At 42.9% G+C, this 12,877-nt stretch overlaps 3 protein-coding genes and 1 long non-coding RNA gene across 7 annotated transcripts in view; 3 read left to right on the top strand and 1 right to left on the bottom strand.

Moving 5' to 3' along the window:
• LOC147009959 (uncharacterized) overlaps positions 1-12,877 on the bottom strand; it is a 94,611-nt gene that overhangs the window by 3,587 nt on the left and 78,147 nt on the right. The gene's annotated exons all lie outside the window — the stretch shown is intronic.
• LOC147009960 (uncharacterized) overlaps positions 1-12,877 on the top strand; it is a 147,353-nt gene that overhangs the window by 64,266 nt on the left and 70,210 nt on the right.
• On the top strand, positions 5,029-6,500 carry LOC147009962 (uncharacterized). Its single transcript, XM_085863306.1, has one exon. It carries the CDS (start codon positions 5,295-5,297, stop codon positions 6,498-6,500), a length of 1,206 nt encoding a protein of 401 aa, XP_085719432.1. The 5' UTR covers positions 5,029-5,294.
• On the top strand, positions 6,504-12,106 carry LOC147009961 (uncharacterized). The gene is made up of 3 exons (XM_085862965.1): positions 6,504-8,179; positions 8,361-8,556; positions 10,659-12,106. The coding sequence occupies exons 1-3, from the start codon at positions 6,504-6,506 to the stop codon at positions 11,685-11,687; spliced, it is 2,901 nt and encodes a 966-aa protein (XP_085719091.1). The 3' UTR covers positions 11,688-12,106.

Raw genomic sequence — 12,877 nt, 5'->3', positions numbered from 1 at the left:
TTTAATTTTTGTTTTTTTGGTCCACTCCGCCCATAACTTCACGTCCTTTGAAGTACCTGATCAATAGGTCTCATACATATATTCAGCATTTGACCCACTAGCGGGAGTATCGCTATCCTGTGGCTTTCATAGGTGGTTTCCCATTTCCTTATTTTGTAATTCCTTAGAGTTCTAGTCAGTCCTCAGAAATCAAACTTTAAGGCCCGGTCACACCTTGACGTTTTAGCCAACGTATGCCGATTTTTGAATTTTTTTTCTAAAACGCTGGCACACGTTGAATACGTTATGGGTAAGTTTTGATAACATTGAGAGCATGCTGAAAAACACTGCCATACGTCGTTGTACGCTGGCTTTAAACGTTGTACTTTTCGGTTGTCCTCAAATTTTTTCATGCTTGAAATTTCACGACGTATGCCGGCATATGACTCACACGTTCCGCTACGCTGGCAACAAGTTGTATGCACGGTCTGCGATCGTTGACAGACGTCAACACATGCTACTTGTAAGTTAATCATAAGTTGAGACACGCCGAGGTAATGTTTAGCGTACCCGAAACTTATTTCTAACCTATGATTAACGTGTTGTTGGCACGTTACGCGATCGTTGCCACACATCGACAGACGTTACTTTTAAGTTACTCATAGGCTGAAAGACATCGGTATAATGGATCGTCCTTGCGTCAGCATCCACGGCCACGGCCAGGACACTTATTTGCAGCATTCTTCAAACTTTTCTTCGGCATGACGAGGATGTTCACACTTCGATGTCTAGCTTGGCTATGATTCCAATTGTCCATTGGCAGCGTCTATTTAAAATAGTCGAGTTTGAGCGTTTTAACACGTTCAGAAGAAACGCTTCAAATTTCAAAACCTCAGCGTCAAAAAACAAAGGCGAGTGACAGCAATTTAAATCGTTCATTGTAAACAATGAAAATAGTTGAGTGGTACCGTTTAAAAGTCGTTGAGTGTAAAAAAAATCCAATTGTTGAGCGCAAGCATCTACTTTCAATAGTGGGGTTTGAGCGATTTAACACGTTCAATAGAAACGATTAAAATTTCCAAGCGCCAGCGTCAAAAAACAAAGGCGAGTGACAGCAATTTAAATCGTTCATTGTAAACAATGAAAATGGCTGAGTGGTACCGTTTAAAAGTCGTTGCGTGTAAAAAAAAATCCAATTGTTGAGCGCAAGCGTCTACTTTCAATAGTGGAGATGCAGCCATTTCAATCGTTGAGTGGCAGCCTATGAACCTACCCGTGGACACGCGGACGCAAGGAGGATCCATCATAACCCACACCCTCCCCCTCACACTCACCTACTACTGCCAACATGAACAAACTACTACTAATACTAATACTAATACTGATACTGCTGACATGGACATCGACTCAAAAAGGAACTCGAAAACACTGTTGGGTTCCCTTTTATGAGCAGCATTTTTATATACCAATTCCCAAAACCGCTGGGAACACGTCTTTATATGGCAGTTGTAACCTAGAAACACGTTCATTTATTTTTTTTTGTCGACCGGAAGATGTCATTGGAATACGTCTACATACGTCGATGTGTGTTGGGACTACGTAAAGAATTGGTTCAAAGCACGTCAAACATAAGTTAGAAATAAGTTTCGCGTAAAAAAGACATTACCGCGACGTGTTTCGACTTATGAGTAGCTTATAAGTAGCGTTTTTGGACGTGTGTAAGCGTCCACATATCGTGTGTAAAACTTATCCCCATCGCATGCGGAACGTGTGTCATACGCCGAGTACGTCGTAAAATTTTGAACATGTTTAAAATTTCTTGACGTACTCTACTTACTACGACGTATGATAGCGTACTTTAGCGTTGTACTCACGTATACCAAACTTACTCATACCGTATTTGACGTGCCCCAACGTTTTAGACACATTTTTCTTAGGTCGGCATACGCTGGCAAGATCGCCAAGGTGTGACCGCGATGTTGACACTTCCATTTCTACGGCAGTTATGATTCGAATCGTTGTGCGTCTGCCTTTTAATAGGCTACGTCACGACATCGTCGGCGATGCGTGCAACGCGCTATGCCGAAGTTAGACTATCGTTGGGCATCGGTTGTGTAGGCCGACAACAGGTTCAGCATTCGTTGGTATAAGTTATCTATAACACAACGAAACGTTCTGTGTCCATTACTAATATGTTATGCATACGACCAACTCGTTATGAATACGTCCGAATCTTAAAAAAAACATCAAAAGTTCAACGTCAGCCAGCGTTTTACATACATTTTAACACGTTGCCATCGCTGGCTAAAACGTCAAGGTGTGACCGGGCCTTTAATTTGACTTTCCATTGCTTACCTCATAGTGACTCTCATATCCCTTACGCCTCTGGCTCTCACAATATTGGTGCAATACTTAGTCCGGGAGAATCTGACCGAGACCCCTTATCGCCTGTAAAAGTTTTTTTCTCTTCTGATTCCTATTCTGTAAGGTATTTATGATTTATTCTGGGTGGGTGTGGTGATCTCACCTTTGGGCAAATTTTTTTCCTGACTTTTTTTCAAAATGGCCGCCAACTGAATATGTTTTTCTAATTTCATACACATCCCGTGATATAGTCCGTGTTTATTGTTGGTATCCACTGGTTGAACTATATATATTGCCTACTGATTAGTAAATATGTTATTTGTCTTATTTAACATTGCTAAGTTAATTTTTTTCTATCGCAAATGGCACATAATCAGCAGTTTTCACATGTTTTTCTTAGCACAGTTTATGAGCGGTATGGTAATTCAATGAATCTACATCAATAGTTCTATTGATTTCATGATTATTCTTAAATTTATTTCAGGTGATATTGGAAATACATCCCTTTCCTTTGGTGATAAATGACACTTCAACTATAATCAAATTATTTCATAATTTCATTCAGAATTCATCAATACATCATGAAGTGGATCAGAGACAGCGGATACTATAATACTATATATATTAATTTGTTGATGGATAGATTAGATTTGTTGGTGGTTCTCTTTTCAGGTGATGGTCAGTGAATCATGGACGCAGATTCAGCAAACTGTATATTCAAGGATAAATACAACTGTGATGATCAACCCTCCATCCAGAACAAGGGGCTAAGTCACGTCCATTCCATTATTTCTGCTAGTCTAGCATACGAGGACGATCTCCATATTGCCTTGACACAGAAGCTCTCTGAAACGAAGGATCTTACCATTAATTATCACAAGAATTGTGTGTCTAGATACACGTCCAAGTCTAACACTAAACATGGCAAGAAATCTACAGAAGTTCGCCTTCCTCCTCCAAAGAGGTTACACCACTCCTTTGCTCCATTTGATTTCTTCACACAGTGCCTGTACTGCAGTGATAATTGTGTCCTTGAGAAGGATCCTGACAGGTGGAAACCTGCTTACTTGTGCAGATCAACCTTGTCCAAGAGAGGTGAAGAGATTTTTTTTTTTTTTTTTGTTTTCCTTGGTCGAGGCTCGTATGAGAGCAAACACACAACTCACAGCAAGGAGGCATGAGACAAGAGGGGCGGGAGTGGAAGGGACAAAACAGTGGGGAACAGACACATTAGGTGAACTGTGGAAGGGAGAGGGATGGGAATGGGACGGGGAACATGGCGAAGAGAAGATGGACATTTCAGGGACTTTCAGGAAGGAAAGCAGGAGAAATGAAGGAAGTGGGCTTGGGTGGATTATCGGGGGTAGAAAAGATCGAGGATTTGGATGGGGGAAGATAAGAGGTGGTGGTGAACAGCTGTTTTGAAAGCCTGGAGGGAAGAATGGGAAAGAATAGAGTGAGGAAGTTTATTCCAAAGGCGGGAAAAAAGAGGAATGAAAGAGTGAAGATGAGCAGTGATTCGTGATTTTGGTAGTTTTACCAGAAGGGGGTTGTTGGCGGACCTTGAGCGCCCTGTGGAAATGTGGTGGGCACAAATCGCAGAGAGAGCAGGGGGGGCAAGGCTGGAGAGGAGTCGGTAGAAGACAGAAAGACCACCGACCAACCTGCGGTGATTGAGTGAGAGGCCCAAAGACTCAGCTTCATTGCGGGAGATGCCGATGATCTTAAATGCCCTGGTTTCGACAGCGTGAAGCCGAGAAAGGTGGGAGGCAGGAGCACCAGCCCAGAGGGGAGAGCAGTACTCCATCAGGCTACGGACAAAAGCTTTGTAAGTGGTCAGGAGCTCAAGAGGGCCGAGGAAGGACTTAGCACGACAGAGGATTCCCAGTCGGCGACTGGCTTTTGAGGCGAGGTTGGAAATGTGACTTTCCCAGGAAAGGTCATGGCAGATAGTGAGACCTAGAAGCTTGAAAGAAAAGACTTCTTCCAGAGGATTGTTGAGAAAGTGGATGGGGGGGTTTGTAAACGGTCCTTTCGAAGAGACATAGTGAGAGTGTGAGATTTGTCTGGATTGAAAGACATGTTCCACGTGTTGGACCAGTTTGTGATTTTATCCAGATCTGCAGTGAGCGAAGAAGCTGCTGCTTGCCGGTCTGAGGGATGACAGATGGTACGGCAGAGGGTGGAGTCGTCGGCAAAGAGAAATAGAGGATTTTCCAGAGAGTCCGAGAGATCATTGATGAAAACCAGAAAAAGAACAGGGCCCAGAACGCTACCTTGAGGAACTCCAGCCTGCACAGGAAGAGGGGATGAAAGAACTCCATTTAGGGCCACACGTTGACTGCGACAGGAGAGGAAGTCTGCGAGCCATGAGTGGAGATGGCCTTGAATACCATGGGAAGAGAGTTTGGTGAGTAGGGCAGGGTGCCAGACTGTGTCAAAAGCACGTGATATGTCCAGGGATACGGCTTGGATTTCCTGTCTGGCATTGAGGACCTCCATCCATTGATGGGAGAGCAGAAGCAGCATATCTAGGGTAGAGTGACCTGGTCTGAAACCAAATTGATGATTGGAAATCAAGCCATTGGAGAAGAGGAAGGATTTCATATCTGAAGCGATGATGGATTCCATCACCTTGCTGATGATTGGGAGAAGGCTGATTGGTCTGTAGTTATAGGGATCTGTTTTTGCACCTTTTTATGCAGGGCAGTGATGTTAGCAGATTTCCAAGCAGATGGCAGATGACCTTGGGCAAATGAGAGGGTGAATAGAACAGAGAGAGGGTGAGCAAGAGCAGAAGAGCAGGCTTTGAGGACACGTGGGCTGATGCCGTCTGGACCGGTTGCAGAATCTGACTCGAGGTTTGAAAGCAAGCTCTCCACCTTGTCAGGAGAAAAGGATACAGTCCAGGGACAGTTGGGTGCGACTGGGTAAGGTGGGTAGAGAAAGTGATGGGTTTAGGACACAAAATGGTGTCATACAAGCAGAACATTTTGGACAAATGTTCAGAGCGTGATGATCAGTGGGCTCAAGATGTGCGTCTCCGCATTGATGGTGCTGTCAGCGATCTACATGCACCTGAGGCTCGCTACCATCAGTTCTGTATGGCTACTTTCTTTAATAACAGATCATACCCCAGACATAAGAATGTTGCAATCAACCCATCAACCCCTGGCAATGATACGAATCAGAACCAGCAAGCTCTTGCTAGCACCATAGATGCATTGTCAAATGAAAAGGACAAGCTCTGGAATTCCATTGAAGTGTTTGAAATGTACCAATGTCAAGGTGGAAATGAATTATCCCACGCACAGCTGGTCAGTAAAGTGTCTGAGCATTTTGGCAATGAAATCCTAGTCCTATCATCACCTGGTTATGCACACATACTTGCATTTCACACCCAGGCTGCGAGACTTTTGAAAGCTGTAAAAGATACCGGTGACCAAGAAGACATCAAACCCAGTGCAGCAAAGGTAGCTAAGCAAATCACACAGGAGTGTAAGTCCATCGACATGACTAAATCACACTACAATCTAAATGTGGACAACAGTACAGTTCAGGAAGTGACGTCAGAGACCTTGATGGATCTACTGGCTGGAATCTCACCTAGACTGAAGAATACAATGCCAGCACTATTAATTGGCAACATTGTTACTTCTGCAGTTCGAGCCCAACCCACCGATCTACAAGTAGCTCTTGGCATTCTCTTCAGAGATTCTAAAAGTCAGCTTGGTTACCTCAATGATTATGAAGTAACTTGTAGCTATGATGAAGTGCGCCTCTTTAAGCAATCATCTGCTGTTGCTGCTTTAAGGTATCATGAGTCTCATGGTATTGCTAATCACCAGGATGGACTCATACAAGTCATTGCTGACAATTTCAACACCGATATTCATTTGCCAAATGGGAAATTGTCTACCCATTCACTAGCTATGATTGTAACTCAACCCTCCAGAAACAATGAGATAGAGGAAGACACCATACCACGACTGTCCCACAAGCACAAGCATATCGATATGGATGATGACGATAAAGACGAGAGCAACTTAGCTTCATACTATGTGGGTGACAAGAAACCTGCCATGCCTGACATCCCATTGTCAGTTCATCCTGAATATCCTGATCTAACAAGAAATGAAGCCGTTTCAGTGAATTGAGTTATGGATTTAGACTACAAGTTCATCACAGACGTCATCAGGTTACCTGACTGCTCGGAGTATAATGGCTGCAATTCCAGGATCTGTAGGGAACAGGGACATACTGAACAGGCGAAGACAAAAGTCAACTTCTTACCTCTCATAGACAGTCCTCTAGCCAGCCCCTCAACTATGATGGCTGCAGTAATCAAGGCAAAAGTTGTTACAGAAAAGACCGGACAGACTTTTGTGGTGTTCACTGCTGATCAACAGCTATATAAAGTAGCTGTCCACTTGTCATGGGAGAATCCAGCCATATTTAGTAATGTGTATCTACGTCTGGGCGGTATGCATCTACTCATGAGCTATGTGGGGTGTATCGGTAGTCTTATGGCTGAGAGTGGTATTGTGCAGGTACTTGAATCCACATTCGCTGGAGTCCTGAAAATGCTCAGTGGAAAAAAGTATCCTGACAATGTGCGAGCACTCAGGCTACTGACCGAAGAACTACTCCAGCTCGTATTCACAACTCACAGCAGCTTGACCAGCATGGATGGCTTGATGAAGATATTAGGTGATATCTCCAAAGAATCATGTACAGCCAGGCTCTGGGTTACATGCCTCATAAATCCAGTATTCACAGTAATGAAATATGTACGAGCTGAACGGGAAGGTGATTGGTCACTCCAGCTAGCTACAGTGCATGAGATGGTTCCACTGTTCTTTGCTGCAGGCCACTTCAATTATGCCAGATATGGGTTATATTACTTGTGCACCATGGAGAAGCTGCCCCAAGAAGTGGCATATCACTTCCTTAAAGGTGAACATGTAATCCATCTCAAGCGTGGAATATTCAATGGCATCTGGTCCGACATGGCCATAGAAACTACGTGTATGCGCTATGGAAAAGGCAAGAGTGGAATAGTTGGACTGACCCTGAGGCCAGAGACCATCAAAACATGGGCCCACAGCCTAACTACCTGCAACAAAGTCATCATCTCTCTCGACTCCATGAGATCACAAACCAGTCACACACAATCCTCAGAAAAACATAAGGAGGAAAGCAAGTCCCGAATCGCTTTGGACTCCAAGGACAGAACCAGCTTACATGAGAAGCTGGAAACCTGCATGAATCCCTTCGATGAGAGTCTGCATCCCCAGGATCTGATGAATATAGTTAGCGTCAAGGTTGTGTCTGGCGCCACTGTTAATGTTGACAACGCCGATCACTTGGGTCTGAATCAGATGAAGGCATTTGAGGAAACGTGGCCAGATGGATTCCACCTGCCGCTGCAGAAATGTGTAAAGTCCATGGCAGTGTCAAAGAAACACATCAAGCTCGGAGACCAAAAGGTATATGACACAGAACTGATTTACGCCAGGGCTATGGTCTTCAGAACAGTGTGTGATTATGATGCTGAGAAATTGATGTCTTACGAACTCTCGCCTTACCCTCCAGCTATGTTTGAAAGAAATGGACAGATGAAGCAAGCCACATCAAAGTCATCCCTAAAGAATGTCCTGAAAGTAAAAGTCCCTATAAGACGTGCAGAATTCCAGGCTGTGTTCTTCGATGGTTGTGCGGTAATGTGGACAGTACCCTGGCCTCCGAAGGGAACCATCCAAGACTACCTGGATAGCTTTGGACGTCACATCCACTTGTATCTGCAAACAAGTCAGGTGTACCTCATCTTTGACAGGTAAGATAGTCATACAAGATTCACCCAAGATCTCACATATTGTTAAATGTCGTATGTGTGATGATTAGTAAGACAACTTGTCACTAAGTTTTTGTATTTAACTTGCCTCTAAATACTTGGCTACTTGACTGGAAATTATTACCATCTCTTTGTCAATTAATAATTCATATCTTTAATACAGATACAGTGAAGGAAGTGTCAAAGAGTCTACCAGGAATGCCCGCAGTCACAAAGGGTCTAGAGTTTACTCTCTTCTCACTACCACCCGGCTCCCTCCACAAAGTTTGCTGTTGTCTGTGTCGTCAAGCAAGAAGCAGCTGATTGAGCTTATTACGAATTACACTGAACAACAAATTTCAAAAATTTTTTTTTACTGGAGATGTGTAAAGTGATTAAGACTAATTTGGGTACGCTGATTTCAAAAATCATAACCGTTTTGCTGTATCACGTCAGGATTTTCAGGAACAGAAATATTCCCATTGCCTAGAAGTCAGGATTTCAATGAAATTTACATATGTCTTTAACATGTCTATTTCGTACAATTGTTGTTAACTTGTGTTATATTTCTTTCTTTCAGATAAAGATGAGTAGGCGTTCCTGTACCAATCATCCTGACAACTTCTGTTATGTCTGTGGTCGGTATACCAAAAAAGATCAACAGCGAAGTATATCTACAGCAGTGAAAATGAAGGCCGCCTACTTTCACTACTTCGGGTGTAAGGTGGGGGACCAAGAACAGAGCTGGGCACCACACATCTGCTGCACGAGCTGTCACACAACCTTGACTCAGTGGTTGGTGGGCAAGCGCGCGAGCATGCCATTTGCGGTGCCCATGATATGGCGTGAGCCGCAGAATCATCATGATGATTGTTATTTCTGCTGCACAAGCATCGCCGGCTTCAACAAGAAGAATAAAGGTCACATCAAGTATGCTGACTGCGTCTCTGCTCGTAAACCTGTGCCTCATGATGACGAGAACCCCGTTCCAACACCTCCAGCTGATCAGAACATAGCTGTAAGCAGTGGTGAAGAGGATGGTGATGATGAACCTTTTGAACCCGACACTCAAGAATCACACCTTCTGAACCAGGGAGACTTAAATGATCTTGTAAGAGATCTCTCGCTGTCAAAGGCGAAGGCAGAGCTGCTTGGATCAAGGCTGCAGCAGTGGAATCTACTTGAACCTAACACCAAGATATCCTTGTTCAGAGCACGTCACAGAGACATGGCTGAGTTCTTTGAGATGGAAGACACGATGACATTCTGCAGTGACATCAACGGTCTGTTGAAAGAACTTGGGTGTGATCACGATCCTGCAGACTGGCGCCTCTTCATCAACTCGGGGAAGAACAGCTTGAAGGCTGTTTTGCTCCACAATGGCAACGAGAAACCATCAGTCCCACTGGCTCACGCGTTCGGCATGACAGAGACCTATGAGACTATGCGGCAGCTGCTTGATTCCATCAAGTACAATGACTTCAACTGGCACATCTGCGGAGACTTGAAAGTGGTGGCGCTGTTGTTAGGGCTGCAGTCAGGCTACACGAAATACATGTGCTTCCTTTGTCTCTGGGATAGCAGAGACGACAAGAATCACTGGACGAAGAAAGATTTGGAAGAGCGAAAAGAGCATGTACCTGGTCGACACAACGTGAAGCATGTCGCCCTTGTCGACCCAGCCAAGGTTTTCCTTCCACCACTCCACATAAAGCTCGGCTTGATGAAAAGTTTTGTACGGGCAATGGATCTGAATGGGCGTGGGTTTTTATACCTCAAGGAAAAGTTTGGCAACACCTTGTCGGAGGCCAAGATCAAGGCTGGTGTCTTTGTTGGACCGCAAATCCAACAGATTATGAAGGACGAAACTTTTCCGACAACTCTAAACCCCAAAGAGCTGGCAGCGTGGAGGAGCTTCAAAGCTGTGACGGACAACTTCTTGGGGAACGAGCGCGCGGACAACTATGAAGAAATAGTGCAGCAGCTGCTGGAGTCCTTCAGGAAACTTGGCTCCAGGATGTCCCTGAAAATCCATTTCCTACACCAGCACCTGAACTTCTTCCCTGACAACTTGGGAGCAGTCTCGGACGAGCACGGCGAGCGATTCCACCAAGAGATTTCACTCATGGAGACGCGTTACCAAGGGCGGCACAACCCGAACATGATGGGCGATTTCTGCTGGTTCCTGCATCGTGAAACTGACAAAGAGCAGCACAAACGCAAAGCCAAATGCCTAAAGCATTTTTAATTACATTCTAGTGGAGTTTTTTCTGTAATTTCTATAATTTTGAAGCATTCATGATGAAATAAATGAATAAATGAATTTTTGTAAATTTCATTGAAATCCTGACTTCTAGGCAATGGGAATATTTCTGTTACTGAAAATCCTGACGTGATACAGCAAAACGGTTATGATTTTTGAAATCAGCGTACCCAAATTAGTCTAAATCACTTTACACATCTCCAGTAAAAAATTTTTGTTGTTCAGTGTTATCTGATGACCCATAGAGACACGGTCTGTGGAACACTAATCATCACTGCCACTCATCCGGTCCCCATCCAGATACAATCGAGCGTTCTAACTCAAATAATGGACCTGATGATTACACATGAAGAGGCAGACACCATGATCATTCGACAAATCATTCAAGCTGACATGCCGCAAGTCCTCGTTGTAGCTGATGACACTGATGTCTTCACTCTTCTCTGTCACTTTGTCGTCCAAGGTGATATCAAAGGACAGGTAATGATGATATCTCCCATCAAAGGTCGAATAATGATCGATATTAATGCAGCTGTCAACAAAAGCCGTCCCATCATGAGCAATCTTCTTGCTGCACATGGGCTTACTGGTTGCGATACTGTCGCCACGTACCACGGAATTGGCAAAGGAACTGCCATCAAGGTTCTCAACAAGAAGCAAATCAACCTGGACAAGATTGGCAATATTGTCTGTCCTTTCCCTGAGGTTATCAATCAGGCAACCAAATTCCTCTTGTGTTGTTACAGTCGCGAGGAATGTAAAACCTTGACAGAAGCTCGCCAAAAAGTTTGGTCATCAAGACTAACCCGTAGCATTGGAGGATCGCCCAAACTGCAGACTCTTCCACAGACTACTGAAGCAGCCAACGAAAACATCGCCCGGGTCTACTTCCAAGTCGCTACATGGCAACATGCCAAACACACCGACCCACCACAATTAGATCCTACAAAATTTGGGTGGCAAAAGGAAGGGACATCTCTAAGTCCAGTAACTGTTCCAAACGACACCAGTCTGGTGCCTCAAGAGTTGTTGAAACTCCTCAAATGCTCCTGCGGAAGTGATTCTCCATGCCAAACAAAGAGATGCGGTTACAGCAGTGCCAATATTGCATGTACTGAGTTCTGTGCATGCTCTGGTGGCGAAAGTTGTTTCAACGAGAAAACCATCAAAGGTCTGAAAGCACAGAATGAATCTGATAATGAAGACACATCAGATAGCGATGAAAGCGATGATGAGCAAATACTCTAAATGTGTTCATTTGTGTCAGAGTACATATCAAATGATACTTGATCGAATGATTAGTCTATACATTTCTGGTTCTGTTTTTTTACCGTTTTTATTATTTGTATTTCTGTTGTATCATTGTATTGTATGGCATGGGTATAAAAATTCTGAGTCAACGAAATTTACTATCAGTATTATATATGCGATAGGGTCATAAATATAACTACAAGCCAGTCAATTGGAATGAAGTGATGCAATATGTATGCACAAATGTTATCGCTTATAACTTAAAATAGTGATTGTAACATTTTAATTGCACACTACAATTATATAATGATAGTATTATATAATGTGATACTAATACTTTCAGTTTCTCAAGCAGTAAATATTGTCATATTTTTAGTTGCCATGTGGAACATAATATGTATTAGTCGGAAAATGCTGAGTCAGCAAATTGATTATATCGAGAGAGATGTATATATATATATATATATATATATATATATATATATATATATATATATATATATATATATATATATATATATATATATATATATATATATATATATATATATATATATATATATATATATATATATATATATATATATATATATATATATATATATATATATATATATATATATATATGTATGTATGTATGTATATATGTATGTATATATATATATATATATATATATAAGCCTGGTGTTGGCGCAGTGGTTAGGGCAGCGGCTTGGGATCCAAAAGGTCCTGAGTTCAAGCCCCGTTGGGTCACTGAATTAATACACCAGGGGGTTGACTCAGCCTGTCATCCTTCCGAGGTCGGCGAAATGAGTACCAGTATACTGGGCCGGTGTATACCCCGGTTAAAATAGGTGTACCATATCCCTGTGTCGTAAGAGGCGACCAGGGTTGCGTCAGGAAGGGCATCCAGCGTAAAACATGTGCCAAATCACAATGCGGATCATACGGATGATCCTCTGTGGCGACCCTTAACAGGAGCAGCCGAAAGAAGAAGATATAATGCATAAATATGATGATACATATGTGTTATCATGTTTATTGTGACCTGATTCATTTTATGGACAAATTTAATTGATAATATCAGAGACGTTTGAAAAATCACTTGAAAATATTATTCGCTTTTACCACAGGAGGGGACATCTAAAAAGCCATGAATATTGAAAATTACCCAAGGGTGACATCAC

This window comes from Eptatretus burgeri, chromosome 17 (assembly GCF_056783735.1).
Source record: "Eptatretus burgeri isolate ZD-2024b chromosome 17, Ebu_testis_v1, whole genome shotgun sequence".
NCBI classification, from domain to species: Eukaryota; Metazoa; Chordata; class Myxini; order Myxiniformes; family Myxinidae; genus Eptatretus; species Eptatretus burgeri.
The sequence above is the reverse complement of the archived record's forward strand: the minus strand, read 5'-3'. Positions and strand labels throughout refer to the sequence as shown.

Bases quoted from the DNA above. Each gene is read 5' to 3' on its own strand.
- LOC147009962 (XM_085863306.1), top strand. From the start codon at position 5,295: ATGGGTTTAGGACACAAAATGGTGTCATACAAGCAGAACATTTTGGAC.
- LOC147009961 (XM_085862965.1), top strand. From the start codon at position 6,504: ATGGATTTAGACTACAAGTTCATCACAGACGTCATCAGGTTACCTGAC. The intron at 8,180-8,360 runs GTAAGATAGTCA...TCTTTAATACAG, and splicing joins GTGTACCTCATCTTTGACAG to ATACAGTGAAGGAAGTGTCA. The intron at 8,557-10,658 runs AGATGTGTAAAG...AAAATTTTTGTT, and splicing joins CAAAAATTTTTTTTTACTGG to GTTCAGTGTTATCTGATGAC.